The sequence below is a fragment of the Gouania willdenowi genome, chromosome 19, assembly GCF_900634775.1.
Source record: "Gouania willdenowi chromosome 19, fGouWil2.1, whole genome shotgun sequence".
Lineage (NCBI taxonomy): Eukaryota > Metazoa > Chordata > Actinopteri > Blenniiformes > Gobiesocidae > Gouania > Gouania willdenowi.
Genome location: NC_041062.1, coordinates 2,783,518 through 2,810,472, shown reverse-complemented (window position 1 = coordinate 2,810,472; position 26,955 = coordinate 2,783,518). Strand labels below are relative to the sequence as shown.

Here is a 26,955-nt window from a genome sequence, read left to right as displayed (position 1 = left end):
CCCAAAATAATTACATTTAAAAAAAATTCTCTACATAAAAAAATATATTAAAACAATAAATATAAAACAATGAACCTTTAAAGCTCTTTTACCTTTATACCTGCACACACAAAATTAAATCAGACCGTACTTAACAATATTATAGTTTAGTTTTTAGTTTTTTTTATGTGCATGAACAATAATGTGGTAAAAACTTCAGTGCAAATATTACAAATAATTAATAATTGTAGTCTGGGGCATATATTTTACATTCAGATATTTATTAGCTTCTTAAAAGCATAACATAGGCATATGGAATATGGAAAAATGCATACTAATTTCCCAGCCCCGAGATAATGACATCACACACCTTTAGTATTTGATAATTGTACACACGTACCAAAAACTGATTTATTTTTACAAGCTATTAATCTTCTATAAAAGTCTACCCTGATTGGGCTTATATATTAATCTTTGTTAAAATGTTGACTTTTGACCTAAATAGCAGGTTTTATGTTTGAAAAGGAAAATTAAAATGAAATAAAGCATTTAATGTCAGTATTTCTTTTTTTAAGCCATTTCCCAGTCCCACTCTGACTCTTCAGGCCTCTCCTGGTTCCTCGAACTCCGCAGTCTCCAAAAGTCCCTGGAAAGCAAAGTAGTGGGAGTTGCAGTAGACGAGAGGCTTGTTCGGAGACGACGACGCCACCACTTCTGGCTTCAATGACGCAAAAGGGTTGACTCCGCTCCCCTTCATGTCCATCTCCAACTCCAAGAGGATTTGCAAAGAGTAGGTCATCTCTGCCTCACTGAGAAGGAGGAACATGTGTTGTTTAGGTGCTGGTTTTTGTTCTTTGAAAATGAAAGAGTCTTTAATATTGTCTTCGTTGATACTCACTTCAGTGCTGTGAACAGAGAAGGTATTCCATAATCCCTGAGGAGCAGAAGAGTTGGAAGCCATCCCTCGTCCAGGCCTTGGCTAGCATCAAAGCCTTTCCACAGAAACAAGTTGGAAAACAGCCACAATTATGAAGAGTTCATTGTCGGGCTGAGCAATATATCAAGATTCAAGATATATCGAGTTTTCTATTTTGGCCATATAGAAAATAACAATATCGCCTATATCGATATACATATTTTTTATAACTCATTATGTATTAAATTACTCATTTTAGGAGTCGCTGCTTTCATTACTTCTCAGAACAGAATGAAAAGCACAGTTAGATAGATTTCTGTGCGTCCCAACCCAAGCCACGCTACAAAACTCACTCACACATGCTGTCCCATATATAAATGTTGAAAAAAAAAAAAAGTTAATAAATTAGCCTGTGTGGCATTTTGCAAATTTAACCCAGAATTGTTTTTCGGGTAAGACTTTACTATTGTATATCACCATTTTGAGGAAAAAGTATTGACATATGAGTCTTGGTCTATATCGCCCAGCCCTAATCCCAGGGAGATACTAAAACGCATTACCAAGTTTTTCATTGTACCAGTTGTTAGAGCTACAATCTTTACCAGGGAGCAAATTTATGTCACGTTATTGTTTCCCAGAGTGTAATAGGGCTTTATTTATTGGCGAGTAGTTCCTTCTGCATATTTACAAGTTTATAAATATTGTTTTATTATTGTACATAGTTCCTGTTATGAACATATGCGTAGGCTACATCTGAAAGAGGTAACCTTTAAAAATAATAATAAATTAAAAATACAACTGGTTTCCATGTGTTAACCCAGAATTGTTTATCTGGTAAGACTTCATTTGAATTAAAAGAATATTGAGATTTATAACTTATATTGACATTTTGAGACAAAATATTAAACTATGAGTTTTCAGCCCTAGTTCAATGCAACAACAAGGTAATAGTGTGCAGTCAAAGACCTTTTTGTGTGTGTGTGTCATATTTACCAGGATGAAATCCAACCACCAGGTCCGGCTTAGCTGCTTCTTCTTTCTCCACCAGGTCTTCCCAGAACTGATGATAAAGTCCTTTATAAGCGCTGATGTAGACTCTCTGTCTGGGGCCAAACATCCTGAGAGGAGGCCTCACAATGGGCCCGTCCACCACCTCCGGCCCCACCATCACTATCTCCACACCCTGGTGTCCTGGGAACATTTTATTCAGCTCATCGTAGTCAGTCACTTGTGCTGCCAGCGTCTCACTCTGACCAGCTCCCACCAGGTGAACGGTGAGGGGCTGGGACAACGGGTCCAGACCAAACAGCCTGAAACCCAAGGCAATGGTGAGTGGCCGGGAGAAGAACTCACTGCAAACCCTCCACAGAGACTGCTTCAGGTGGTCTTCATCAGGACGAGGGCGGCCTGCGTTGGTCCACAGGTGGACCATGTTGTCTCCGTTGAGGATGGGATGGAGGCGTGAGGAGAGGTCGCCCTGCATGGAGAGCCAGTCGTCCCAACATTTCACCTCTGACTGAGGCTTGGACCATGTTTCAGTGGCAAATGGAAGATCTCCTGATGATTGAAAGAAGGAGAATTTGATGCATAAGTGAGACTTTCAAGAGACGTGACTGAAAAAAGGCTTTTTTGAAACAATAAAAGTAGAGAGACATGACAATAACCTCTTAGGAGTAGAGTGCTCCCTGTTTACCCACAGATCATAAATGTGAGGCCTTTTAGGTTCGAAGTTTTGCCAGTATTTTATAAGCTTCTCTTTGTTCTTCTCAACATACAGCATTGAGGACCAACTCTGCCATAACTAGAATTAAATAAATACAGAACTAAATCTATAGCATTTATGGTATATATTCAAGTATGAGTGATTTATTTATTGATTCATTTATTTATTAATGGCATATAACTGTAGGTCAGTGTTTTTCACCCTTGGGGTCGCCTGGAATTCAAATAGGGTCACATGAGAATAATTACTGATTAAAAATGTACTTTTTTCAAAATAAAACACAAAACACAACCTTAACTTTCACTTTCTCAAATAGGAATCTAGTTCAGATAAAATTCAGCATAAAATTATCTGTTTATAATCCTGGCTACCCTGTGTTTGGAACAAATATGATCAAAAACTAATTTGAAATAAATGAAAAAAAGTGTTTTTGGGGTCGCCAGAAATATCAAAATGGGGTCACGATTCAAAAGAGGCTGGGAATCACTGCTGTAGGTATTTATTTATTCTTTTATTTATTAATGGCATATATCTGTAGGTATTTATGCATTTATCTATTTATTTTTAATCATGGTAGAGCCATACATATCTAGTTTATGAATTTTGTCAGTCAACTTTATCATGGTCAACTTTTTTTTTTTTTTTTTGGTCGTTCTTAAACATTAGAGAATTTCCTTTAATTTTCACTTCAGAAGCAGAAAAAGCTACAAATAATTAGAGATGGATGATATTTATCGCCCGATATCAGCAATACAATGTGATATCAGCTGACATCATTATTGTTTTTCACGCAATATTGAAAAAACGATAAGTGCTTTTGTAAAAAATAACTTTTTACTGGTTTTCTTCCGGGTCGTACGTTAAAAACTAATTTTGCAGTGACAAAACTATAAAATGCTTGGACTTTTCTTTGATACCTTTGAATAAAAGCCATTCCACTACTCTGTCAATGGCTGCCACACGAAGCTGTGGGCAGAAGGTCTTGTGTTTGGGCCAGTCGTCCCTCTGACACTCCTTACTGCAGTAGTACACGTTCAAACATCTGAGCAGAGGAAGGCAAGGTGAGTCGTCACAACATTCATATCTATGGAAATGTAAAATGAATGGATTTATTTATTTCTTACGAACCTTGCACAACGCTTCAGACTGTTTGGCTTTGAAAGTCCACTGGACCGCTTTTCACAACAAGCACAGATTTTAAAAGACTCCTCCATCTTCTCAAACATCTCCTTCTGGGAGCGGAAGGCCATGGGTCCAGCCCTGGTGTCAGGAACAGCCCTGGAAAGAAGGAATAACAGTCGTTTTGTTCAGACAACTTTTTTTCAGGAAATGTATTTTGATCCCCTGACATGTTTTTGATGGTCAGCTGCCAGTCTTCTTCAGATGCGTCTGCTGATGGCTTTGATGTGTCCTTGGCTTCCGCATAGTAATTCTAGCAAGTTCATTTGGTCTACTTTTAAAATAATATGTCAAGGTTTGATTTATTCAGACAACTTTTTTCAGGAAAATTACTTTGATCTCCTGACATGTTTTTGACTGTAAACTGCCAGCCTTCTTCAGAGGTGTCTGCTGATCGCTTTGATGTGTTCTTGACTTCCGCGTAGTAATTCCAGCAAGTTAATTTGGTTTACTTTTAAAATAATATGTCAAGGCTTCATTTATTCAGAGTAGACAACATTTTTTCAGGAAATTTACTTTGATCTCCTGACATGTTTCGACTGTCAGCTGCCAGTCTTCTTCAGAGGCATCTGCTAATCACTTTGATGTGTCCTTGACTTCCGTCCACATAGTAATTCCAGCAAGTTAATTTGGTCTTCTTTTAAATAAATGTGTCATGGTATCATTTATTCAGACAACTGTTTTTTCAGGAAATTTACTTTGATATCCTGACATGTTTCAACTGTCAGCTGCCAGTCTTCTTCAGAGGCATCTACTGATTGCTTTGATGTTTCTTTGGCTTTCACATGGTAATTCCAGCAAGTTAGTTTTTTCTTTTTGATTAATATGTCAAGGTTTCATTTATTCAGAGTAGACAACTTTTTTCAGGAAATTTACTTTGATCTCCTGACATGTTTCGACTGTTAGCTGCCAGTCTTCTTCAGAGGCATCGGCTGATCACTTTGTTGTGTCCTTGACTTCTGTCCACAAGTTCTTTTTGAATAATATGTTAAGATTCCATTTACTCAAACAACTTTTTTTCAGGAACTTTCCTTTGATCTCCTGACAAGTTTCGACTGTCAAAAGTGTCTGAATAAATCAAACCTTAACATATTATTTAAAAAGAAGACAAAATGAACCTGCTGGAATTACTACGAGGAATAAGAGTACCGTATGTATTCCGACTGTGCATTACTGAGGCCCTGCACATCTATAAATAACCCGGGCCATGTGCTGCTGGTGGGGAAAATAGGGTTGAAAAGAGTGTTTGAATCCAATAAGAGTGAAATCCGAGCAGAAAGTGAAACAAGCAGCAGGAAGGCGTCTGATAAAAGCACGGAACAGTCTGTAGAGGGCAACAACTGGAAATACCATTTAAATGTCAAACTGCTTCTGAATGAGCACATGTTATCAGCACATGGATACACACACACACACACACACACACACACACACACACACACATACACTGTCTTTGTTTGTGTCCTTATGTTGAGCAATTAGAAATGCACTAAGTAGAGCAAATCACATCCCTATTCCTACCTCTCAGTTTCAGTCATTTGAAGTTTGAAAGCAGGCACAGTTTAGCTCCTTGTTTTAGTTCTTCTTCTCGTTTCTTCTGCTCTGGTTTGATATTTGAGGAGCTTTTCTGGTGGTGGTGGTGGTGGGGGGGGGGGGGGGGGGGGTACTGTTCCACTTATAGTAGCTGAGCTTTCATTTCCAGAAGATTCTGACAAATCCAGACTATTCCTGAATGAAAGCATTGAATGTCATTGTGAATAAAATAAGCAGATCCAACAAAGTGAAATGGGGAAAAAGGGTTTATTGTAATGCAGTAGAATGATGAAAACAAACAGTGGCTGTAGTAATATTGTAATAAACACACGTGGAAGTGCTGATATATGAGGAAAACTGTCAAATTATTCTTACATAGACTTTCTGTTTTTTGTTGTTTTTTTTAATAAAAAAAAAAAAGTGTTTTTGTAGTGTTTTACTGAAGTTATCCACAAGAGGGCAGTGTTTACCTGCTGTTTGTGCGCATCCACCAGTGGAAGGTAGACAGGTTTAAATACATTATCCTCTACTAAAAAGCAACTATTAGGAGTTTTTAAACACTTATATACTTACATTTTTTTATTATTATTAAAAAAATGTGCACAAGCATTAATTGTTTGGTTATGTTACAGCTGCTGATTTAATGATTAATAAATAAATGTTGACTCTGAATTTATAGCTCTGGTTTTAGACAGACAGACAGACAGACAGACAGACAGACAGACAGACAGACAGACAGACAGACAGACAGACAGACAGACAGACAGACAGACAGACAGACAGACAGACAGATAGACAGATAGATAGATAGATAGATAGATAGATAGACAGACAGATAGACAGATAGACAAGATAGATAACATTGCAAAAAATCAAAATCAGCAAATTCTCAGTTTTTCACGACCAATTAAACATTAATTTTTAATTTTCAAACTTCATAAAGCTTTCACATTCCATTTGTCTCTTTATTTTCTATAATATGTTGTTTCTTTATGTTTTACTCATAACTTTGTCACTATTCACAGCATCAGAATTTAGTCTGAAAGTTTGAAAACAGGGACTCAAAGCTAAAGATCTGCCTTTTTTTATTCATTTTCTATTGAAGAATTTGGACAATATTTCCTAATTACACAAAATTCTTCCGCATCCCTGCTTACAGAATAAAAACCCCTAATTACTGTTTCCCATACATTGAGTTGCAACAGGATTTTTTTTAACTCCTTTTTTCTGGAATTGCTTTATGACATGCTCCAAAACAACCTGTTTCCATTTCCAACCCTTACAACTAAAAACATCAAAGCTGTGAAACACCCTCTCTGTTCTGTTCACTTTGTGCCTTGTGACACGTTATCAAAGTACTGGATCATGTGTTACACTTGTGTGAAAATGATGTGATTGAGTGTCTCAGTGAGGCTGCAGAACAAATCCCACGCAGCTATCGGAAGATGACTGGAGCAATTTTAGTCTCATTAACACTATAAAGTACAGCCGTGGGTCTGCATGTCACCTCAGGAGAGGAAACTTAGGTCCCAGCTTGTGTTTTCATGGAGCTGCTTCATTAGGTAGAAGCGTTTCAATAATCGTTTTAAATAGTTTACAATCATTGATGATGATGATGATGATGAACAGGCTTGGATGTATATTTCTATGCAAAAGCAACCAGGGTTAGGGTCAATTATAATTGCATAATTGATAATTAATTACAATTATGACATAAATATAATTGGAAAATCTATGTTTTCTGTTGAAATCCTAATTTAAATGTAATTGAGTTAACTAAGGCTATGTTAATGCTAATATTAGCCAATGCTAATGCTAATGCTAGCTATTGCTAATGTTAATGTATGCTAATGTTAATGCTAGGTTAATGTTAGAATAATGATGCCCATTAATGCTACCCAATGCTAATGCTATCCAATGCTAATGCTAGCCATGTATGTAATGCTAATGTATGTTAATGCTAATGCTTGGCTAATGCTAGGTTAATGCTAATGCTAGCCAATGCAAATACTAGACAATACTAATGTTATATTAATGCTAATGCTAAGCAATTCTAATGCTAGTTAATGTTAATGTATGCTAATGCTAAGCAATTCTAATGCTAGTTAATGTTAATGTATGCTAATGCTAGGCTAATCCTAATGTATGTTAATGTTAGGCTAATGCTAATGCAAGGTTGATGTTGGCCTAATGCTAATGCTAGCTAACTTATACTAATGCTAGCTAATGCTAGTTAATGCTAATGCTAAGCTAATGCAGTGCGACGTGAGCCAGCACCTGCATCCTCACTTACATTTTCTTCAGGAAATGCAAATATTCTAGTTGACTTTGTAATTGTAATTGGCATGAAAATTTAATTTAAAAAAACATCATTTACAATTTAAATAAACGCAAAATTGGGGAACTATGTTACAGTTCTATAGCTTACTCATACAGTACGTATATGTAAACAATTTTCAAAATAAGTTTCATATTAAGGCTCAAACGCCCACACCAAAAATATTATTAATACCAATATTTTCATGAATTAGGAAGCCTAACAAGGTCACCAAAAGATGAAAAACAAATTATGAGATGATGGATAATATTTTTTAGTGTATTTTACAGCTGATTTAAAACATGGTTGAAAACTGACCCGTTATCATAAGAGATGCTAACAGAAAGCTAGCACAAGCTATTGCATTGTAATTGATCATGGATAATTGAAGATGTAATTGACCACTTTGTGTAGATGAAGCACATCCTTTAAGTCCAAACATGCTGATTTCCCATCATGCACTTGATGAGGGGCTGTTAAATGTCAGGGCGGGGCCTCTCTGGGTCTTCTTGAGGCATCAGTCCTTGGAAACAGACGTAATGAGAGTTGCAGTAGACGTGAGGCTTATTGGGACAGGACTGGACCTGCTCTGGTTTCTGTGACGTGAAGGCATTGGCTCCATTTCCTCTGATGTGCATCTCCAAATCCAGCAACATCTGCAATGAGCTGTTGAGTTCCGCTTCACTGTGCAACAAAGTAGGAAGAATGAGTATCAATCAATGAGCATCCCCCAGGACTGACTGCCACTGGTATAAACAGAAATTTCACCATTATGGGCATCAACAGAGGACAAGGACAATATCAGTCACTCTGCTGTTTTTATCAGGTTATAGTACTCCGTGGGGGGAGTTTGTGGAGAAAGCCTGAAGCAGAGCGAGTAAATCTTTACTTTATTTTGGCTGTCAGGCAAAGAGAAATCAAGCATTTGCCACAAGAGAGAAGGAGATTTGGGAGAGGATTGAGTCAAATGAAATGTGTCTGCAATATCAATTACTGAGCAGTGATGGAAAGCTGATCCCTTGTTTTTATATATGAAAACTATGGATTGCACTAGATTGTCCACTTGTGTGTAGCATTGTACAGATGAAACAGGCGAAAGCAACCAATGAGCAGTGTGTTGCAGCAGTCACTGAGGTGACGTACCTGTACAGAGTAAAGAAAGATGGGATGTTGTAGTCTCTGAGCAGCAGGAGAGTGGGGAGCCAGCCTTCTAACAGACCCTGGTTAGCATGGAACCCTGAGTTTAAATCAAGAACAAGAGGTAACCAATTATATGCAATGGTTTCATTTATTCGGAAAAATAACTGTTCCTTAGGAAATCCACTTTGATCTACTGACATGTTTCGATTGACAACTGCCAGTCTTTGTCAGAGGGGTCTGCTGATTGCTTTGATGTTTCCTTTGAAGTTTCCTTGACTTCCGCGGGACGTAGTAATTCCAGCAAGATTCTTGGTAACACTTTACTTGAAGTTTTTATACATAAAGGCTGATATTATGCTGTTATTATTATGACACGATACCTGTCATTAGCATGAATGAGGTGTCATGAAGGCTGTTATTAAGATCACTCTTAATATATTGCATATTGCATATATTACATATTGCAAAGCCCTAGTTGCATTAAACTAACTTTATCGTGGCTGTAGAAATCTACCGGTAATTTCCACTTGATCCGACCATAGCTGTAAATGAATGCCTTCTGACTATATCTAAAATAGCCATATACAGTAAATGAACCTATAGATGTCCCTCTGCATGAGTAGAAAAAAGTTATATAGTCTGATGGTAAGAGGACATGAGTTCAGACTCCTTAATGCTGAAAAATAAACACATTGTGAAACACAAACGGTGTTATCCACCGCTGGTCATATCTCCAACCACAGGGAGAAGGGATCCAGGTATGAATAATGCATGCCATGATAAGCACATCCCACTCCTCAGTGGGGATAAAACATTTAAGAGGGAGTTAAGTGTTGAGAGGTTTGGACCACAGGGATATAAGGTGACAAAGAGCAGAGCAGTGTGTGGTTGTTTATGATGGTTGTAACTGCCTACCATCAGCATAAAGGCACATTGTGAATTAAGGGAGTGTTAATAATGATAGAAGAATTTCAGTACTAATAAAAATATATTTATATATATATTAAAGCTCTGGGGCATGTGTCAAACTCAGGGTCCTGGGGCCAAATACGGTCCTTTAAAGCTCTCAGGAGAAAATAACAGGGACAGTAAAAACATGAATTATTGTGTAAATTACCAAATAATCCAGTTGTAAATATCTCAAATTCATCAATTTAATGAAACTCACCAATATTTTAGGGTGTTTATATTACATTAATGCATTAATCATTTTTAACTGCAAAATGTTGAAAGCACTTTCACTTTTTCCACAAATCTTGCAGTTCATTATATTTCCTCAATTGGTGACAAATTATTATTATTTTTCAAGTGAATTGAACAGATAATGAGAATTAGGGTACAATGTTGTTAAATTGTTTTTTTTCAGATCAAACTGGGGAATATTTGGCCCCTGAACTAAAGTGTGTTTGACACCCGTGCTTTAGAGCAGGGTTGTCAAAAAAAGGCAAAAATCACACAAAAAAAAAAAAAAAACATTTTTCATTGTGTAAATCACACAAAAAAATTCAGATGTTGAATTCTCAGTCCATTCCAATTTTAATATTTCATGAAACTCCACAGTATTTCTAATCATTTCTAATCACTGTTTAATCAAAAGACGTCCCAGTCCTTTTTAATCCTGCAATTTCTTACACAATCCCACAAATTTTCCTTGAATCCAGCTCTAATATCTACCATTCATTGCTTGGATGTAGTAGATGTCTTACGTACTGTAGTACATGTATATATTAGTTAAATATAGAATTGGGTTTAAAACTGTTGACAACGTTGTCCTGCTTCAGGGCAATAAAAATGTACTTTTAAAAGAATAAATGAGCTGTAAAGAATAAGGAAAGGAAAATCTCAAGGATGCGTTTGTGTTTCTCAAGGTCGTCCTGAGGATGAATGGATGTAGAACTGCACACAGCAGATATAAAACTCATGGTAAAGCTAGAACGCACACACCTCCCCTCCCTCTGTCACTATCTCTCTCCCTATCTTATAGAGCATATCTGCTCATCTTTAAACAGTGTCATAATGCAGCGCTATATGGCAGCTTTGCAGTACGAGCTCAGGCACTTTATTTACAGGATGACTGATTCTAGTATATGTAGCTCTGGAGGAATCTGCAGTTAGAGCGGAGCCAGGGGGGTTCAGAGTCAGGGCCGATTAATGGGGCAAAGGGCGATAAAACGGGGTCAGGGCAAGATATGAGACGGTGTGAGGTTGTACTATGTTCAATTACAATTCAATTACGATTACAGTGACCAGCAGTTTTTAGTCCTCAATTACTAAAGGCAAATTACAATTCATTGCAATTTCTTAGCCTGAATTAAACAACCTAATAAAAGTGAACCTTCCTCTTGTGTTAGCTTTCTGTTAGCCTCTCTTATGCTAACATGTCCTAAATCAGCTGTAAAATACACTAAAAACAAATATCTATCACCGGATTTATTTCCAATCTATTGATTACCTTCCTAATCAATGAAAACATAGGGTTTAATATTTTTGGTGTGGAGCATAAGAGCCTTTTTTCTATCAGTGTACCCCTCGATTTAAATCTTTTTAAATGGTAAAATGTGTGAAAGCTTGATATGAAACATGTTTTAATAATTATTAACTAAATATGTGTAGAACTGTATGTATAGAACTGTAACATGGTTCCTCAGTTTTGTGTTAATTAATTATGATTGACAATTTTTATCAAATTTCCATGGCAATTATAACAAATTAGCTAAACTCAATCACAATTTAACTAGGATTATGACAGGAACACATTTTTTAATTAGAATTAGAATTAGAATTATGTCATAATTGTAATTAATTATCAATTTACGCGATTATGAATTGTTCTCATAAGAGATGCTAACAGGAAGCTAACACAAGAGGAAGGTTTACTTTTATTAGGTTATTTATTTCAGGCTCAGTAATTGTGATTAATTGCAATTGAACTTCAGTAATTGAGAACGTAATTGCGATTGACTTTCTGAGTCTCAAAAATAATTGTAATTTAATTGTAATTGGAAAAAAAATGCTGGTCACTGTAATCTTAATTTAATTGTAATTGAACATGGATAATGAAAATGTAATTGTAACTGAAAAATGTAATTGCCCCCAACGCTGCTTGCATTGGTCCGATGTTATAAATGAATTAGAAGAGTTTGTGAAGTCTTTTTAGTTTCTCGTTGATAGGAGTTAAATGAAATGGAATCAAAACGAATCAAATCAAATGTAATTGGTTCATATAAACCCCAAACTTCTATTTTTGGGGATTTGTAGTTTTTTTTCATAATTTTTGAATATGATTTGTTGGCTTGCATAAAAAAAGTTACTTGTGGTTTAGTTTACATGTAAAGTCTGTTTGTATGACATACTGTACGTACCAGGATGAAAGCCAATCACCAGGTCCGGCCTCGCTGCTTCCTCTTTCTCCACTACTTCCTCCCAGAAGTGGTGGTACAGGCCTTTGTAGGCACTGATGTAGACCTGCTGCCTGGGACCAAATGCCCTGAGAGGTGGTCTCATGATGGGGCCGTGCACCACCTCCGGTCCCACCATCACCACCTCAATGCCCTGGTGTCCTTCAAACATGTGGTTCAGCTCATCAAAGTCACTCAGTCTGGCACCCATGGTTTCATTGTGGGACGCCCCAGCAAGGTGAACCGTTAGCGGTTTAGCGTGTGGGTCCAGGCCAAACTGTTGCATGGCCATTCCAACGGTTAGAACTCGTGAGAGGAACTCGCTCTGAATGCGCCACAAAGACTGGAGCAGGTCGGCATCGTCTGGCCTTGGCCTGCTGGTACTGGTCCAGAGTGTTGTCATACTGGCACCAGACAAGACGGAGTCCAGACGGGATTCCAGGTGGTCCTGCATGGAACGCCAGTCATTCCAGCTTTTGACCTCGGCTGCTGACTTTGACCACTTCTCACTTGGTAACGGGAGATCTCCTGAAACATGAATAAAAACGTGCTTTGTCTTGATTGTGTGATGATCAATAAGAACGACTGGCGGCTCAGGGGCCACATGCGGCCCCCAAAGTAAACGTACAAAATGACAGAAAAATATACAAAACAAAAGCAAAAATACATTAAAAAAATACAAAGAATTACAACATTCTGGGAAAATACAGTAAAAGACAAGATGAAAACACAGAAAATACTCCAATAACAAACAAAACTACTACAAAAATGAACAAAACAACAACAGTAATACACAAAATTACTTCAAAAAATTACAGAGAATGACAACAAAAGTACACAAAAAGACAAGAAAAACCTGAAAAATGACTCTGCAAACACACAGTATTAACAAACAAGCAAAACGACAACAAAGATACACCCAAAAAAGCACAAAAAATGACACAATATGACTCCAAGAAACATTATATTTTACAGGAAAAATACACAAAAGGACTAGCGAAATGCACAAAATGCTTCACAACGAGCGAGACAACAACAAACACACAGAATGAGAGAAAAACACACAAAATGACTATAAAAACTCTTTGTTCTTTCCTGTATTAATGCTCAGAGCGCTCATTATTCTAAATGCTGACACGAATGTTGATCACGTGACCCTCTGATCAAACAAACACACCCTGGGTTTCTTTGTCCTAAAAACTAAAAGCACATTCTACTTACCAGTGAACATTAACCACTCCACCAGTCGATCTATTGCCACGAGTCGTAGTGTCTTACAGGCCTTTTTATGCTGAGGCCAGTCTTTTTTCTGACAGTCCTTTGAGCAGTAGTACGTGTTCAAACACCTGAAAAACACAAAATCAAACAAACACACAACAGCAAAGCCAGAATTAGAACAAATCACTTGATGAATGAATGTCTCCACCCACTGGGCCGTGACACGTTGACCATTTATGGACCATTTGATATTGGGTCACAAAGAAAGAATGAAGTTTTATTTTAAATGAAATGTCACCAATTTTATTTTCATTTTGAAGAATTGTTTCTTTACGTGACTGCACTTGATTAGACTTAGTGTGGGAGGGGCCAGCCAAACATTTACAATACATTAGAAAAATTATTAAATACTTGTATTATGGCCACATTATAACATCTCCCAATTTGGCATAAAATGTATGTATTTTGGTGTTTTATTCAATTATGCTTCAGGCACAGACATAAAGGCGTGTGTTGTTGTTTTATTTTGCGTTAGTTTGTTTAGATTCTGACTTTATTGGTAGATATATTTACAAAGTAGAAAAGCACATTGATGTAAGCTGATAGTAAGATATTGGTTGTCATTTCAGAAAAGCCAAAACTTGCAGCTTGAATATCTGCATGTTTTATTTGCCAGGATCCAAATAGCCTCCGACATTTATCTGGGACCACTATGTTTTCAACCTCATACAAACTCCTGCGTAAACAAAAAAGGAATCAACGACTGACTGGAAGCTGATATGATGAGGTCATGAATGCTAGAATAGAATAAAGCTCCACCTGTTGGTGCCACGAGATTTAACCTGGCGAGCAACTGCATAAAACCACATTTTCATTGAACAGTAACCAAGCAAGCAGTGATTCTTCCTTTGCAGAAACATGTTTTTAGCTTTTTTTCATGTGATAGTGATGCTTACGATGACAATAGAAAGACGCTCCTGCTTTAAAAAGAAACGCAGCGTGAAGCAGAGCCAGAGAGGGGTCAGATGTCTTCGTTTAATTGTTGCTCGTAATGCTAATGTTAAAGGTCTTGAAGGTATCACTTGTCAGGTTTTAGGTTTTCTGTCTGTTTAAGACCTCCTGCAACTGGTCAGAGCACTGAGAGCGACACTGACAGCTGGGAAATTTAAGGATGGATACACGTTAGAAAGAAAGTGTACAGTGTGTTTGTGTGTTTGTGTGTTTGTGTGCTTGTGTGCTTGTGTGCTTGTGTGTTTGTGTGCTTATGTGTTTGTGTGTTTGTGTGTTTGTGTGTTTGTGTGTTTGTGTGTTTGTGTGCTTGTGTGTTTGTGTGTTTGTGTGTTTGTGTGCTTGTCTGTTTGTGTGTTTGTGTGTTTGTGTGCTTGTGTGTTTGTGTGTTTGTGTGCTTGTGTGCTTGTGTGCTTGTGTGTTTGTGTGTTTGTGTGTTTGTGTGCTTGTGTGTTTGTGTGTTTGTGTGTTTGTGTGCTTGTCTGTTTGTGTGTTTGTGTGTTTGTGTGCTTGTCTGTTTGTGTGTGAATCAAGTGGAAGGGAAAATAAAGCAATTTACGCATTAAAAAACCCACATAATGAAGTCCTGTGTGTGTGTTTGTCAGGGTAGGGGTCGATTATAATTGTACCTAAATACAGTTATGATGTAATTAAAATTGCAATTGTAAATTAAAATAATCTGTTGTAATCAGTTGTAATCGAGTTCAGATCATTTACATGATTTCATTGTAATTGGTATGGAAATTCTATAAAAGACTGTCAATTACAATTTAATTAAACGCAAACCCGGGGAACAACGTTACAGTTCTACGGCTTACACCAGACATAGGCCACGTTCATCAAAGCGGGGGCGGAAAAAAGTGTGTTTGTTTGATCAGAAAGTCACATGATCAACATTCATGACTCAGCATTTAGAATAATGAGCGATCTGATCATTAATACAGGAAAGAACAAAGAGTTTTTAAAGTAATTTAGTGTGTTTTTCTGACATTCTGTGTATGTTTGTTGTTGTCTTGGTCGTTGTGAAGCATTTTGTGCATTTTTGTCATCCTTTTGTGTATTTTTCCTGTAAAATGTATGTTTTTTGTAGTCGAATTGTGTATTTCAGTTGCCATTTTGCGTTTCTTGCGACAAGTAATTTTTGTCTACTTCTGTTGTTGTTTTGCTTGTTTGTTAGTTAGTTACTTTTGGTGTAATTTTGTTTATTTTTCGGAGTAAATTTGTGTATTACTATTGTTGTTTTGTTCATTTTTGATGTAGTTTTGTTTGTTATTGGAGTATTTTCTGTGTGTTTATCTTGTCTTTTACTGTATTTTCCTGCAATGTTGTAATTCTTTGTATTTTTTTAATGTATTTTTGCTTTTGTTTTGTGTATTTTGTACGTTTACTTTGGGGGGGCCGCATGTGCCTATGTCTGGCCTAAGTAATTGAGAACATAATTGTAATTGACTTTCTGAGGATGAAAAATAATTTTAACTTCATAAAATGTTTGTCACTGTGATTTTAATTGAATTGTAGTTGAATATGGATAATTGTAAACGTCATTGTAACTAAAAAAAACATGTAATTGACTCCAACCCTGGTGTTGATTTTACTCAGTTTTAAAGCTCTCTGTGATGCTGTGACATTATGACCTGCATTACTCATGCAGCAGTGACACACAGCAATGAATCACAGTCAGGGGGATTTCATTTGATTTGCTACTGGCCGGAATCAACCTATTGTGTGATGACGGAGCCAAATGCAGCAGGAAGGGCTTAAATATCCCAAAATAATCTCACCGTAAACAATGGTTAGTGCGAATCAGTGTTAATCCTTGGAAAACTCTCGCACACACACACACACACATGCGTGCATGCATATCAATCGTCACTTGTGGCTTTGCTCTCACTTAACGCAGCGTTTCACCGTCTGTCCCTGTGGGAGCTGGTGGGGCAGTTTGGTGCAGCCGGTGCAGAACTTGAAGGTTTCCTCCATTTTTTCAAACATTTCCTTGTAGTTGCGGAAAGAGGTGGTTTTGGTGGTTCCATCCAGAGCTGCCCTTAAAACCACACACGTTTTATGGTTTGGAAAGAAAGGTTTTAATCACTCATAGGGAAAGAGACTAACATAGATGTAATACAGACATAGGCAACTGGCGGCCCAGGGGCCACATGCGGCCCTCTGTCTAACTTTGTGCGGCCCTCAAAAAAAAAATTGTAATTCATGAAGTTGGAAGTTATATGAAGCTCAACATATTACACAAAATGACAGCAAAATGCACAAAATGTCAACAAAAGTGCACAAAGTAACAACAAAAACACAAAGAGATTCAAAAGAATGCAACAAATGATTCATAAAACACACAAAATTGACAAATAAAACAACAACATATACAAAAGGACCACAAAGTTACATAGAATGGCATGAAAAACACACAAAAAGACAACAAAAATGTGCCAAATTGACAAGAAAATTCATTAAAAAACACACAAAACTAGACAAAATTTTTGGACGACAAAAACGAAACCTTTTATTAACGCTCAGATTAGTCATTCTTCTAAATGCTAACATGAATGTTGATAATGTGGCCCTAGGATCAGACGATTGCCCATCTCTGGTGTAAAATATTAACATATAAGCCCTTTTTAAAGCTTTAAGTTTTAGATGACTTAGAATTAAATGACATTTCCTTGGACATTATACAATAATTAACCTTGAACACGAGAACTGCATATATTAGTTTCCATAAATCACCTAAAACATTCCATTCTCACTAACGTGATACGAACTGAGGTCTAAGCACGATCAGAACGTCTCACATTTATGAAGTCAAAACTATGCACAGAAGTTAAAATGAGTGGTTTATTACCTGTAGTCTTTATAGTCCTTCATATTGAGCTTGTCAAGAATGACTTTAGACAATCCAGGTACGTTGGAATCCAGGGAGTAAAAACCAGAGCGGTCGGAGAAGACGCTGGTGTTTCCTGGAGTGTAGGACTGGGACGCCATAGCTTCATAAATGGAGAAGAACACAACAGTATTCTTAAATACAATTTTCAACCCACAGATTTATTATCTGAAAACACCTTAAAGTTTATTTTGTGTTCAGTTTAGTTAATGTAATGTAAAGAGTTGCCAACTCCTTTGGCTGTACGTGTATGTCAGAGAAGACTGAGGGTAAAAGTCCTACTTGTAGAAACAAAGTAAAAGATAATTGCTCAGCGTTCCCACTTAAAGTATAATTATAAGACTTAGATTGTAGCAACATTTTAAGCTATAAATTGTGGTTGTAGCTTCAGTATTAAAGCGTTAACAGCAGTTTTCCTAAAAGTAGATGAGCAGCAGCTGTCACACTCTACTAGGCCTAATCAAGCAGCAAAAGCAGGCAACTTTGCATAAAACCTTAAATTACATTAAAAGTAAGACAGTTAGCATTTTAAAAATTAGATACTTTCACTGTCACTAAAGAGCAGAACAATTTGATCTTTAAATGGTGTAAATCGGTTAAGATTTGCATTTAGCATGACAAACAGCATCAATTAAAACATAATACACATTTATTTTGATAGAGTGTAACCATAAGCTACTTAGAATTGTAGATTAGACATTGGGCAACATTTTACTGTTCAAATTGTGTCTTTGAGTTAAAAAATTGACAGAGATATAGCAGTAAAAGCATAAAACCTAATATTACAATAAAGGAAAAGGTGTTTGGATTTTGTCTGTTTGCATTGGAACAAGTTCTCTTCATGATAACTGTATTATTCAAACAAAAACATCTACAACAGCGAGTATTTAGGGATTCCAAAGCACTTTCTAACCTGTGCCTCCAGTTCTGACTTATATCTATGACCTCCTCCCTGTGCAAACTAAACTAAATCATCCAGGCCCCAAATCAGTCACTCAAACTAGACCTGGAAACCAGATCCAAAACAATAAAGCGCCTCACAGAAGCCACCTTTGACATTCTAAATCATCAGATCTGTCAGATCGCCTCTATTTGCTCAGTGACAGATGCATCGCACACACGCACACAACCATCCCTTCACCATGTCACGCTGACAAATGAGGAGAAGCCAGGCCTGAAAATGTAGGTGATGATGGATGGTTTTACAGTTCCACCAAGGTTCTTTGTGCTGAACAACTAATGCATCGCAGAAGATCCCCGACATAAGCTTTAAAAGACATTTCTATAACACACTGAGAACCATAAGGTCCACATTTTCCTGCTGTGCAAGAACTCACTGTGTTGGATATTTATCATTATAATGAGAAACTAAAAGCCCCCCTTAATACAAATGTATTTTGGTTATGAAGTATAAAGTATAAAATTCTGGCTCCTCCTACCAGAATGTGAGCTCCTCCCCCTCAAACTATCTCACAGCTAAAACAAACACTGTGGTTTAATATAGAATATACATTATACTTTATTGTCATATATGTAAAGCTACATACACAAAATGTGTTCTCTGCATTTAACCCCTCCTTGAGAAATCAGTGGGCCTCCACGGTGTAGCACCCGGAGCAGTTCCATTTTTAGTACCCGTTATATCGTCTCATATCACCTTTGACTTGATCTGACGTGTTTGTGACCCAATGTGACGCAGCGGTTGGACAAAACAAATGATTATCACCTTAAATGCACTATTCCTGTAGTTAATAGAGATGAGGAGGAGAAGAAAGTGACTCAGCAGTTTAAAACTCCTGTGAGTGTTTGAAACAGCTGGGTGACGCTGCTGCCGCTGCTGCTGCTGCTGCTGCTGTGATAAACACACCCTGAAGTGCTGAGACAGACTCACAATCACAATAGCCTCTTAAATATCCATGTGTTTTACTGTAATGTGAATTTTTTCCGGCTGAAAACAATAACAACCGTGTGTGGATAGCAAAAGAAAATTGCTTTATTGATCACTGATCTCCCTCGCTAGAGCGAGGCATGAAGTCTGCGCCCATAGACACGCCCACTCATGAATATGCATAAAGGACCCAAAACAGCCTGTTTTTAGAAGCGTCATTAAAGGAACTTTTCAGAGGCTAAAACTCCAGAAAACAGGTGAGTTTGGTTAAATAAACCTTCAATACTATGTTGTTGCTGGGGTTCTTAGAACAAATGGTGAAAAACAACCAAATCAATCAAATCAATAAATCAAATCTAGCACCTGTCTACGATGCATGCTGTAAAGTAGGTTGGATTCAGCAAATTGAGAATAAAGACGTATAATAGTGAGTTTTGAGCAGCGTTAATTCTGTTGACTAAACAATTTCGTAATAGTTTTTGTCGACAAATTGTCTGTTTTTAAGTGTTTAAGTGACTATGCTTTGTAAATGAAAACTATAATTATGTCACATGGAACGAAACCCAATCAGAAGTCATGTGATCATGTGGTGTTACTCATTGATCACCTCAAATCTGCGAAATAGTCCTGATGACTACATTTTTGACTAAAAACTACATTGTATTTTAGTCAAAAAGACTACGACTAAAACTAAATTAAAATATGTTAACAGAGCAATGATTGGTCTATAGTGATTTTAGAGACTGGGCGTGTCTTAACTGCTCAAGGAGCCACGCCCATAATCAAGCCTAGACACACAAGAACCAAAACCTCAGGGTTTAGTTAGTGGGAGTGGTTCCCCTCACAAACAAGGAGGCGTGACTTCATGACACGAGAACGACCAAAATAATTTAGTCTTTGCACTAAAATATGCAACGGCATGTTTAATGTTATTATCACGAGTTTTGAAGAAGAATCGTGACCATTTTTACAAATAAAGATCACATTTTTGAACCATAAAGTTGAAGTGTAGTTGCTACAGGGGCCCTGGAAACAAATGTTTCATTGGTAACAAGGGGGCGCAGCAGGAAAAGCTGGGGACCCTCTGTTGTAAAGGAGCGTTCCACAACCACATAGCAGATGTTTGTGTTTTAAACACACACTCCTCGCTCACACACACGCCAACACTCCAGTGTCAGAGATTCTTGTGATGAGGGAACCTTTAAAGATGTGGAACTTCCTGGTGATTCATCGTTGTGTTCCTGCCCTTGACACAGACCCTCCCCGCACACCTCCCACATCGCTCTCATGATTTATTTACTTGGTCTCATATGTGAGGGAGCAACGTGATCATCTGGACACCCCCCCCCCCCACCACCCCTTGGGACATTTTTTTTTTGAGTTTGATAAAATGCATGAGTGAATGTCACTGTAGATTCCTAAAATATTTGGGAAGTGTTTCTAAAGCACATGGATAAACTGGAGCCGAACCCAATAGTTCTATTTTTTTATAATCTGTACACTGTAAATAATTAAAAAAAATGACTTTACTTAAGAAAATGTATTGCGGTAAAAAATAAGAAAAGAAAAAACATACTTATGTTGACTTAGGTCAATTAATTTTAACACTATTTTCTTCTGTTCACACTTAAAGACATTCAACCATTCAATATTAATTTACCAGAACAATAATCTCCATTTTATTGCTTGTGAAATTAAAGTATACGTTCATCTTAAATCATACATAATGGATTGTTCTTATTATTAGATATATTTTAAAATTTATTTATAGTTTCTGTCTGAGGGTCCAAACTGCCAGATTTATAACTTTATTTATTTATGTATTTTTTAAAGAGACTCTAAACCCCTCCCTTCCCATCAGCCACTCTCTGTAGATTATCATCTATAATTTCACCTACTTTTCTTTTCTTTTCTCTTCTTTGTATTACATTGCACTGTTTTCATTATTCTGTTTTTATTGTAAAGTGGCCTGAAAGGCACTATTAAATAACATGAATTATTATTTTTATTAATAATAATAATAATAATAATAAAGAAAACAATTTCTTTCCAGAAAACAATTTGCAGCCGTAAACCTAACCTCAAGCTGACATGACATGGTTTTTTTTTTTCTAAATTTATTTTTTTTGATTTGCAGTTCTGCTTCTTTTTCCCAGAGCAACACTTAAAAGTAAAAGTTATTTCCTTCCTCTGCAGAGCTCTGAATCCTTTCAAATTTAAAACCTTATCGTGTCAAAGAGTGATTTAGGGGTACGACTCGTATCAGGGCTGCAGAGAAAATTGAAAAACTCGAGTATACTGTAGTTATAGTTGTTTCATACCCCAGCAAGTGAATCATAATCTACAGCACTGGTTTCCACCATGCATTAGCAGCCAATACTTCAGCTCTAATAACTCCAGTATCTCCATAGATGGAAGGAGAAATCTTTTGTTCCCAGCGGTCATACCTTTGCTTTCAGAGGAAAACGACGACTTCTACGACGATTGTCTTGGGTTAGATAAAAAAAACAAAAAAGAGGAGTGACAGCTTCTTGTGCTGGATTTCATCTCATGGAGTCTTGGTGGTGAAAACCAAACCCCCACAGGGAGCACTTCGGGGGGGGGGGGGTGTTAGGGAGGGGAAAAGGGTTAGCTCTGGAGAAAGGTGGGGGCAACGCTTTTAGTGGAATCATTAAAGGCTGGGGTGAAAAAATAGATCGAGAGCTAAAAGACAAATGTGGGGTGCAGTGAGTAGGGCAGACATAAGCAACAGGCGGCCCGGGGGCCACATACGGCCCTCGGTCTAATTTTATGTGGCCCCCAAAGTAAATGTACAAAATGACAGAAAAATACACAAAAACAAGAGCAAAAATACATAAAAAATACAAAGCATTACAACAGTGCAGAAAAATACAGTAGAAATCAAGAAAAACACAGAAAATACTCCAAAAACACACAGAACTACAACAAAAATGAACAAAACAACAACAAAAATACACAAAATGACTCAAAATAATAAACAAAGTTACGGAAAATTAAAACAAAATTACACAAAAACACACAAAAACCCACAGTAGCAAACAAACAAGCAAAACGACAACACAAATGCACAATACGACTCCAAAAAACATTCAAGAAAATACACAAAAGGAGAACAGAAATACAGAAAACACATACAATTACTATAAAAACTTTTTGTTTTGTAAATGCCGACATGAATGAGGTCATTCAATCAAACAAACACATTTTTCACATCTGTGTGGAAGTTGTCCACCTCTAGAGAAGGGTTTAAATGTAGAATGTTAAATGGAAACAGAAGCTCCAAAACTAAAAAGTGAATCTACTGACAAGAACCATTGAAGAAAAGATAAAAATAAAACTTATTAAGCAGCTTTTTCTTTGTTCTTTTAATCTGACTAAATAAACTGGAATCAAAACAGACCCCGATATGAAATATCTTCAAATATTTAAGGTTTATTTACCCACCTGTTCTAACTGGCTTTTCCTTAACCTCTTTCTCTTTTTGTGGGTATGTAAAGCATTCTTACTTTTTTTCTTATTCTTCTGACCATATTTTGGCCTGCTACTACTCTGCCAATTCAAATGTCTAAATGCTCTGCTGCTTTATCTCAATGCTGCCATGTCATTTGTAAAATACTATCACTTTTACTTTTAATGTAATATTACGTTTTCTGCTTTTACTGTAAACTGCTATATCTGTGTCAATTTTAAACTCAGAAACACAGTTTTAGCACCAAAATGTTGTCCGCTGTCTAATCTACAATTCTAAATAATTTGCAAAAATACATTTAAAGATCAAATTATTCTGCTAATTAGTAACAATGATAATAATGTTAACTCTCTTACTTTTAATGTAATTTAAGGTTTTATGCAAATTTGGCTGCTTATGCAATTCTTAGAGTGCTTGATTAGGTCTGCTAGAGTGTGACAGCTGTTGCTCATGTACTTTGAGAAAAACTGCTGCTAAAGCCTTAATTCTGCAGCTACAGCCACAATTCGTAGCTAAAATTTCTTGTATTTGAACTTTTAGTGGGAATGCTTAGCATTTACTTCTTACTTTGCTTCCACATGTAGGACTTTTACACCCTCAGGCTACTATGTGCAGCTTTAGTGATCAGAGCCTGATTCCACCTCAATCAACACAACGTCTGTAACTGTAAATAACTGTCTGTTAAATCTTCAGTGACTGAATGTGAGTACTGCCTACAAATATCTAAGCTTTTGGTAGCGTGCACAAACTTGTGTTCATTGACATAAACGCATACAGCCAAAGGAGTTGGCAACGCTTTATCGCATTCCCACTTGCATTGTTGCGGCAACGCAAACTTGTCTAGTTATTGTTATTATTATACATTTTATGGAAAAGTATATTTTTATTAACACTATTAAATACAAACACACGTCACAAACTTATACCACAGGTTAATAAACTTTCTATAAACATGTTGCCAGGTTTTACTGCAACACAACAACAGGAAAAACAAAGAGGCTTGCTAATTTAAAAAAATTTATTTGGTCCAATTGAACCTGAGTTTGAAAATTAAACATACATAACTTTTATACACATATTCATATTTAACCCTCTCCCCAGAAATAAACAATAAAATATATCCCATTTGACATTTATCAGCATTATTTACCTTTCAGTTCATTTCTACGGTTGTATTTTCATTTTTACAGGTTTTAAAAGTGTTGATTTTCTCTTTACCCCCCCCCCGTCATAAAAAACACCTTTTGAGTTACGTAACATTTGCAGTTTGTACAATTTACAATAATGGGTTTGACTGAAGGAGACGAAGAAAAGTTCTGATCTGGGTTTTTCTATTGAGCAGCAGGGGGCGCCACTTAAAGCACAGGAGGACAATCAACACAGCTTATCAGAGTTGGATTCATCAGCATGAAAACAATGGCAAGTGTAAAAAAAAACACACACACAACAGCAAAAACAAGAGGATGAAGAATCAAACATGGGCCACATGTTCGCAGGTGTTTCAGTGCAAATTAATTTCTCCTCAAGCTTTCAAACGAACACATTCATCTGTCATTCATCAGTATTTAAATGCCTGCAAATCACTCAAACAAATAAATTAGACACACGGAGGGAGACGTCTGAAAGTGGTTGTTACACATGGTGTTTCTTTGGAAAAAACATATTTACATTAGTCATCTGAGCTCCGGGTGTTGAAAAGGAAGTGAAGATGACAACTGTGCTGCTGACGTCCAGAGGTTTTACTTCCAGTGACTTAAAAAAAAAACCCTGACGATAAAAGTTTCTACTTGACAGCCGTCGACTGTTTGCATGCTTTGGGAGAGATATTGCTTTTTTCATTTCTTCTCACGTCAACGCACAAGAAAAAAGTTGTACTCCTCGTCTCGTTGGCGTCTCTCTGGTGAATAATCTGCGCTAGCTTGGACGGAAAGATCCTGAGTGAATCAACAAGTGGGCGGGGCCTCATAAAAAAGTTTAGTTATTTTGTGTTTTCTCTGATCTTTTGTGGGTTTTTGTTGACATGTTGTGTTTTTCATTTGGTAATTCTGTGTGTTTTCAGAATTATTTTGTGTTTTTTTTCTTACCTTTTGTGTTTTTTTTGTTGAAATTTTTGCGTTTTTCATTCGGTTGTTCCGTGTGTTTTCAGAATTATTGTGTTTTTTCTGACCTTTTGTGTGATTTATTGACATTTCGTGTTTTTCATTCGATCGTTCTGTGTGTTTTCAGTTCTTTAGGCTTTTTTCTGACCTTGTGTGTGTTTTTGTTGAAATTTTGTGTTTTTCATTTGCTCGATAAATGAAAAAAACCCTCCCAGGCCAGACTGGACCTTTTTTTTGTGCCTCATAGAACGTCTCAGGGGGAACTTTTTGCTTCTCTTATGGGCACCGTATATGTCAAAACAGTAATTGCTTTTTTTCCCCACGAGAACTGGATGTTGTCAGCGAAATGCTGCCAGTGTATTCTTTATTCCTGGGGGAGGGGCTTAGAAGTTTGTGCTGCTGCGGAGCAAACAAAGCTGCTCTGTGACCTCTCAAAGTAAACTCAGCAGCTCCTCTAAGAGCTCCCCGATGGCAAAGTGACTGATCAAACAGCCTCTGGCTCCACTCGTACTGCTAAAGTAAACCCAGGTGTCAATCCACAAAATAAAAACTGGGGAAACAGCGTGGGAATGAGATGTGGAGCGACTCATAGAATGAGTGAGACATAATAAAGGCTGATAGACAGCAGAGATATTAAAGCAGAGATAGGGGCCACAAAAATGTGATTGTCTGATCTGAGGGCCACGATATCAACACTCATGTTTGTCGTCGATAACTTTTGAGTGATTTTTAATTCATTTTCTCTGTTTTACTTGTTAATGTGGCAATTTTTTGTTGTGTTTTTCTTACTTTTTTGTGTGTTTTTCTGTCATTTTGTGTAATTTCGTTGGCATTTTGTGCGTCTTTGATGAGCTCGTGTATACGTTGTTGTTTTTGTAGTCAATGTTGTGGGTTTAAGTGGTTGTTTAGTGCATCTTTTCTGTAATTTAATCTTTTTGTTGTTACTTTGTGTACTTTTGTTGACATTTTTGTGCATTTTGCTGTAGTTTTGTGTGACTCCCAACTTCACGAATTACATTAGCTTTGTTTTGGGGCCGTACAAAATTAGACCAAGGGCCAGTTGCCTATGTGTGAATTAAAATGTAAAAAGATAAAAAGCTTAATTTATACAATGAGTGTGAACACAAGAGGCCTGAGCATTTAACTAAAACTCATTTATTTCATGAGATCGACAGCATCTCTGCATCACTAAATGGATAAAATGGAAAATGACGAACACGAGTGTGCACGACTCACAGAAAGAGAAACCGAACATGAGTTTGCAAATTTCGGTTTGGCTCGTTAAGTACCATAGTGAGGATCAGCGACAGATCAGACGTGTGATTGGCTCGTGAGCAGTGGGACGGCAGATATCCAATCATCACCGTGTACTGTAGTACCAACATCTAAAGAGGTGAGAGCGGTTTTGGGGAGGGGGGCGATCATTGCTATTGGCACATGGATTTGGCATGAGACGAATCTGAGTGAGGGGCGGAGCAAACAGCATCAACAAGTGGGAAAAAACAACTTTTTCTCCACTTTTTCTTTACATTCAGGTGTAGACCCAAATATATAAAACTAAAACAAACCAGAGGGATCCACACGTCACCTGCATACTCCTCGCCTGATTTTCCAGTGGTCTGACTGTTCATGGGATTCAAGTCTGTGTGTGTGGGACCAAGTGGGCGGTGGTCATAAGGGCCGAGGCCGGTGAAGGCCGTCGATGTCTGGGGTGAGCTGGGGGCTGTGGGTGGCCTTGGTGGGGGTCCAGTCCCCCAACAAGGCCTGGGCAGCTTTACGGTGAGCCAGGCGGTGAGTGATGGAGAAGCCTGCGTTCCCCTCCAGCTGGGAGAGCACCACCAGCACCTGCCTGCAGGGGGAGATGGAGAGCATGTAGTAAATGGTTGTGCATTTTGGTTCAAATTGGTGTTTTTCATCTGGTTGTTCTGTGTGTTTTCAGTTATTTTGTGTTTTTTCTGAGCTTTCGTATGTTTTTGTTGAAATTTTAACGGTTTTTGTTGAGATTTTGTGTTTTTTATGTGGTCGTATTGTGTGTTTTCAAAGTTATTTTGTGTCTTTTCTGACCCTATGTGTCTTTTTGTTGCAATTTTGTTTGTTTTTGTTGAAATTCTGTGTTTTTCATTCAGTCGTTCTCTGTGTTTAGAGTTATTTTGTATTTTTTCTAATGTTATGTGTGT

The 26,955-nt window shown here is 37.2% G+C and overlaps 3 protein-coding genes across 6 annotated transcripts in view; all 3 read right to left on the bottom strand.

Annotated features, from left to right (window-relative positions):
- Positions 1-336: 336 nt before the first annotated feature.
- On the bottom strand, positions 337-5,427 carry LOC114481683 (putative protein MSS51 homolog, mitochondrial). 2 transcript variants are annotated; one of them, XM_028476676.1, is made up of 7 exons: positions 5,319-5,427; positions 3,747-3,896; positions 3,536-3,660; positions 2,249-2,452; positions 1,889-2,086; positions 878-971; positions 337-788 (listed from the first exon to the last, which is right to left on the bottom strand). In XM_028476676.1, the coding sequence occupies exons 1-7, from the start codon at positions 5,333-5,335 to the stop codon at positions 581-583; spliced, it is 996 nt and encodes a 331-aa protein (XP_028332477.1). In that variant the 5' UTR covers positions 5,336-5,427; the 3' UTR covers positions 337-580. The 2 variants fall into 2 exon arrangements, with proteins under 2 accessions (XP_028332477.1, XP_028332476.1); XM_028476675.1 differs by having other exon boundaries at positions 1,889-2,452.
- A 2,237-nt stretch (positions 5,428-7,664) lies between these two features.
- mss51 (MSS51 mitochondrial translational activator) lies at positions 7,665-21,788 on the bottom strand. Of its 2 annotated transcripts, XM_028477192.1 has the most exons (7): positions 21,637-21,788; positions 17,263-17,404; positions 16,303-16,452; positions 13,407-13,531; positions 12,150-12,713; positions 8,791-8,884; positions 7,665-8,331 (listed from the first exon to the last, which is right to left on the bottom strand). In XM_028477192.1, the coding sequence occupies exons 2-7, from the start codon at positions 17,400-17,402 to the stop codon at positions 8,124-8,126; spliced, it is 1,281 nt and encodes a 426-aa protein (XP_028332993.1). In that variant the 5' UTR covers positions 17,403-17,404; positions 21,637-21,788; the 3' UTR covers positions 7,665-8,123. The 2 variants fall into 2 exon arrangements, with proteins under 2 accessions (XP_028332993.1, XP_028332994.1); XM_028477193.1 differs by lacking the exon at positions 21,637-21,788 and having other exon boundaries at positions 16,303-16,447; positions 17,263-17,395.
- Positions 21,789-24,786: 2,998 nt separating this feature from the next.
- The window catches only part of capn15 (calpain 15), a 45,602-nt gene continuing 43,433 nt past the window's right edge, over positions 24,787-26,955 (bottom strand). The window contains exon 12 of one of the 2 annotated variants that reach the window (XM_028476153.1): positions 24,787-26,627. In XM_028476153.1, coding sequence (XP_028331954.1) covers positions 26,450-26,627 — 178 coding nt within the window. In that variant the 3' untranslated portion in view covers positions 24,787-26,449. The remainder of the gene's footprint in view (positions 26,628-26,955) is intronic. The other variant, XM_028476154.1, reaches the window with a different exon arrangement.